Source organism: Gymnodraco acuticeps, unplaced genomic scaffold (genome assembly GCF_902827175.1).
Source record: "Gymnodraco acuticeps unplaced genomic scaffold, fGymAcu1.1, whole genome shotgun sequence".
Lineage (NCBI taxonomy): Eukaryota > Metazoa > Chordata > Actinopteri > Perciformes > Bathydraconidae > Gymnodraco > Gymnodraco acuticeps.
In genome coordinates, this window is record NW_022990912.1 from 3,844 (window position 1) to 8,487 (window position 4,644).

At 41.6% G+C, this 4,644-nt stretch overlaps 1 protein-coding gene across 1 annotated transcript; it reads left to right on the top strand.

Annotated features, from left to right (window-relative positions):
• Positions 1–1,084: 1,084 nt before the first annotated feature.
• LOC117557973 (5-hydroxytryptamine receptor 1B-like) lies at positions 1,085–1,867 on the top strand (the record flags this gene model as incomplete). The annotated part of the gene is given in 2 exon segments (XM_034233924.1): positions 1,085–1,345; positions 1,347–1,867. Coding segments are annotated over 2 exon segments (600 nt in total), but the record flags the coding sequence as incomplete, so codon positions are not given.
• Positions 1,868–4,644: the final 2,777 nt, after the last annotated feature.

The following is a 4,644-nucleotide window of genomic DNA, read 5'->3' on the forward strand; positions in this document are numbered from 1 at the left end:
CAACCTATAAGAAGTAGAAAGTACAGGTATTTGAGTTCAACATGTAAGAAGTAGAAAGTACAGGTATTTGTGTTCAACATGTAAGAAGTAGAAAGTACAGGTATTTGTGTTCAACATGTGAGAAGTAGAAAGTACAGGTATTTGAGTTCAACATGTAAGAAGTAGAAAGTACAGGTATTTGTGTTTCAACATGTAAGAAGTAGAAAGTACAGGTATTTGTGTTCAACATGTAAGAAGTAGAAAGTACAGGTATTTGTGTTCAACATGTAAGAAGTAGAAAGTACAGGTATTTGAGTTCAACATGTAAGAAGTAGAAAGTACAGGTATTTGAGTTCAACATGTAAGAAGTAGAAAGTACAGGTATTTGAGTTCAACATGTGAGAAGTAGAAAGTACAGGTATTTGTGTTCAACATGTAAGAAGTAGAAAGTACAGGTATTTGAGTTCAACATGTAAGAAGTAGAAAGTACAGGTATTTGAGTTCAACATGTGAGAAGTCAAAGTAAAAAGTCGTCAGAAAAATAAGTAGTGGAGTAAAGTACTGATACCAGAAAACATGTACTTAAGTACAGTAACAAAGTATTTGTACTCCACTACTTCCCACCTCTGGTCTCAAATATATACAAATATATATAAATCATGTCTATGATGTGTTTTGCTCAAAACACCAAACAGGTCATGCACTTTAGAAATCCCTCATATCTGTTTCAGCCCTGTTACTGAAGTGCTGATTCTGGGTCAGTAGCTTTAAATTTGAACCAGATATTACGTCATATCGCACGAAATCTGGATCAGCTCCGTTGGTCCCCGTTTTTAGAGATGTGGGTACGGAGGAAAAGAGAGAGGGGTTTATTTTCGGACACTTTGTGAGTCTCTTGACACACGGGGACACACGGGGGACACACACCGGACACACACCGGACACACACACCGGACACACACCGGGGACACATGGGACACACAGAACACACAGGACACACAACGGGGACACACCGGGGACACATATTAGAGAAGACATCAGAAAGTTCATACTGCATGATAGGAGACCTGACACCATCTGATCCCTTCTCCCTCCCCCTGTGCAGGTGAAGGTGGAGGAGGAGGTGACGAGCTGTAACGTCAACACGGACCACATCTTCTACACCATCTACTCCACCTTCGGGGCGTTCTACATCCCGACGCTGCTGCTCATCGCGCTCTACGGGCGGATCTACGTGGAAGCCCGGAAGCGAATCCTCAAGCAGTCGAGCAACAACAAAAAGCCCGGAAAGAGACTCACGTCGGCTCACCTTATCACCGATTCTCCTGGATCTGTGGCCTCCAGCACGTCTCTAACCTACGGGACAAAACGACGCCTCTTCCTGCGACACTTCTGTGCATCAAGTGAAGGTCACGGTGTCCGACGCGCTGCTGGAGAAGAAGAGAATCTCCGCCGCCCGAGAGAGGAAAGCCACCAAGACTTTGGGCATCATTTTGGGCGCGTACATCGTGTGCTGGCTGCCGTTCTTCATCTACACCCTGGTAGTGTCCGCCTGTGATTCCTGTTTCCACCCGGGGCTTTTCGACATCTTCACCTGGCTGGGATACCTCAACTCTCTGATCAACCCCATCATTTACACCATGTCAAACGAGGACTTTAAACGCGCTTTCCACAAACTGATCCGGTTCAGATGCTGCCGGGCGTGAAACCAGCCGTCCTCTGTGCGATCGAGGGAATGCACTGAGACAACGAGATCATCCAATGTGTGAAATGTTTGCGTTGCAGCAGCTTACAAGACAAGGCTTGTACGTAAGAGAAATTAAAAGACTTGAAATAAACAATCCAAAATGTAAACATCTCAAATAGAAATAAAATCGCATTAAAAGAGTAATGTGGAAGAGTTTAAGTCCAAGAGAAGCTGAAATGAAATGTATGATGTCAACAAACTGAAGTCAGCATTTCAGTGTTTTCAGTGGCGGCCATCTTTGGAGGAGAGATCAGTGGTTTTGCCAACAATCAGAAAGTATGCGTGGAATATAAATACCGTTTTTGCTCGTGCACGGATACACCTCAAAGGGGGTAAGATGTCTAACATCTGTGTCTAACACACATTATCTAAAGATTATGTGTTGCTTTTGTAATTGTGGGAATAATTATAACATATATTATTATATTAAACTAAATTGATGGCACGTTCCTATTCCTACACTCTGAGTACTTCTACTCTTACTCAAGTACTAGATCTGAGTACTTCTACTCTTACTAAAGTACTAGATCTGAGTACTTTTACTTTTACTCAAGTACTAGATCTGAGTACTTCTACTCTTACTCAAGTACTAGATCTGAGTACTTCTACTCTTACTCAAGTACTAGATCTGAGTACTTCTACTCTTACTAAAGTACAAGATCTGAGTACTTCTACTTTTACTCAAGTACAAGACCTGAGTACTTCTACTTTTACTCAAGTACATGATCTGAGTACTTCTACTCTTACTCAAGTACTAGATCTGAGTACTTCTACTCTTACTCAAGTACAAGATCTGAGTACTTCTACTCTTACTCAAATAGAAGATCTGAGTACTTCTACTTTTACTCAAGTACAAGACCTGAGTACTTCTACTTTTAATAAAGTACAAGATCTGAGTACTTCTACTTTTACTCTAGTACAAGATCTGAGTACTTCTACTTTTACTCAAGTACAAGATCTGAGTACTTCTACTTTTACTCAAGTACAAGACCTGAGTACTTCTACTTTTACTCAAGTACAAGACCTGAGTACTTCTACTTTAACTAAAGTACAAGACCTGAGTACTTCTACTTTTACTCAAGTACAAGATCTGAGTACTTCTACTTTACTCAAGTACAAGATCTGAGTACTTCTACCACCTCTGCTAGCGACCATGTTTACGTTTGATTTAAAAGATGACGCCTCCTCCGCTCGCTGTCCACGTTGCGTTCGCTAGTATCTTCAAAGATGGCCGCCTTGTTGTTGTTGACATCCCATTCCCACAATGCAGTATTTCCCCCTGAGGACGCCGACATCTACAATGGATCGACCTGCCTCCGATGGCACCACTGGATTAAGATGCTAACCTTGTAACGCTGCAGGAGGATGTTTGAGCTCGCTGTGGAGCAGATGCTAATGTTGCTAATGTTGCTAATGTTGCTAATGGAGGACGCCCAGACTGTCTTTGCCATAATGAGTTTGACAGTCAACAGTCGTTGGCTTGTAAGCACAAACAGATTAGCGCTAAGCTAACAACGAGCCCCACGGGCAAAAAATAAGATGTGTGTTTGTTTCCCCGTCTCAATAAGGGGAAGTTCTGGTGCCTACAACGAGTTTCTGTTCCTCAGGTGTGCCTGGCCTCGATGAAAACCAGAGGGTTTCAGTTTGAGAAAGACACACAGGTTCGGCCAGTGTTTGTGTTTTCATTTGTTGTTGTTGAGTTAAACGGTTATTTTGCTAATGGATTAATCCAAACGATTGGTATAAAATGTCAGAAAATAGAAAAAAGGCTTTAATTGTCTTGTTTTTGTCAATGCAAAACCCAAAGAGAGTCACTTTAATACGATATAAAACTGAGAAATCTCACTTAAAAACAGCATTTTCTGACATTTCTTTGCAAGGATTAATCGATTAATCAAAAACATAATAATAAGGGATTATGTTTTCTGTGGATCAGCTTTAGTTGACTTTAAACAAGGCTCCAAACTGAGTGTAAATCCCTGTGAATGTTGCTCAGAGAAAACTGTAAGATAGTGAGGGAATGAAGAGCCAGTATTGTGAAATCTACCAGACCTCTCGTGAAAGGTGGGGTAGGTACGTTTCAGAAACCGGCTCGAGTGCAGTAACATTTGAAAGTACACAGCCGAAAAGAATCCGCCCCTTCCTTCAGACTTCCTTACAGAGCACCTCCTCCAACACACATGAACGCCCAATCCACGCCCAATGACGGCACGCCCAATGAGGGCACGAGATACATTTGTGCGTGCACGAGATGGAAGGCTTACAGACAGGGCGGCAATCCAATCCGTTTAGCCGGGCCGGCTAAAATGATTGTTCGTGCTTTTTACAGCGCTACGGCTTCCACAGATGACATGTTGTTATGGATTTGTTGTCAAAGCACTTCAGATATTCATTGCTATCGGGATGTTAAGAGCATTCCATGGAATATAACAAAAAGTGTTTCTCGAGCCGGTTTCTCAAACTTACCTACCCCACCTTTAAGGATTTTTTAATTGTTAATATTAGCTTTGATGTTCCATTTCATGTCAGGCTAAACAAATGCAACTCCAAATCCTGAGGGACAGGGTTCCTACGGCCATTTCTTATTTCTTTTTATGTTTAAAGCCTCTGGGAAAATGTCATGGTATTCTGATCAAACCCAGCATTTATCCTCCCATCAAACCGGCTAAATGTCAAGCTTTAGCTGCTGCTGATCCTCGAAAAGGAATATGTTTAGGGGGATACATCACACTGTAAAAAGTCCCTTTGCTTACAGGTTTTCAGGAAAAGATGTTAAAAAAACTGTAAAAAAGACAACCAACAAAACATAGAAATCTTCTGGGTTAAGTTATTGGCGTGACATCTTGACTTTGGGAGCTTTACAACCTGAAATGATACACGTGAGTAAATATTACCATTATGCAATTAGCATCAACATA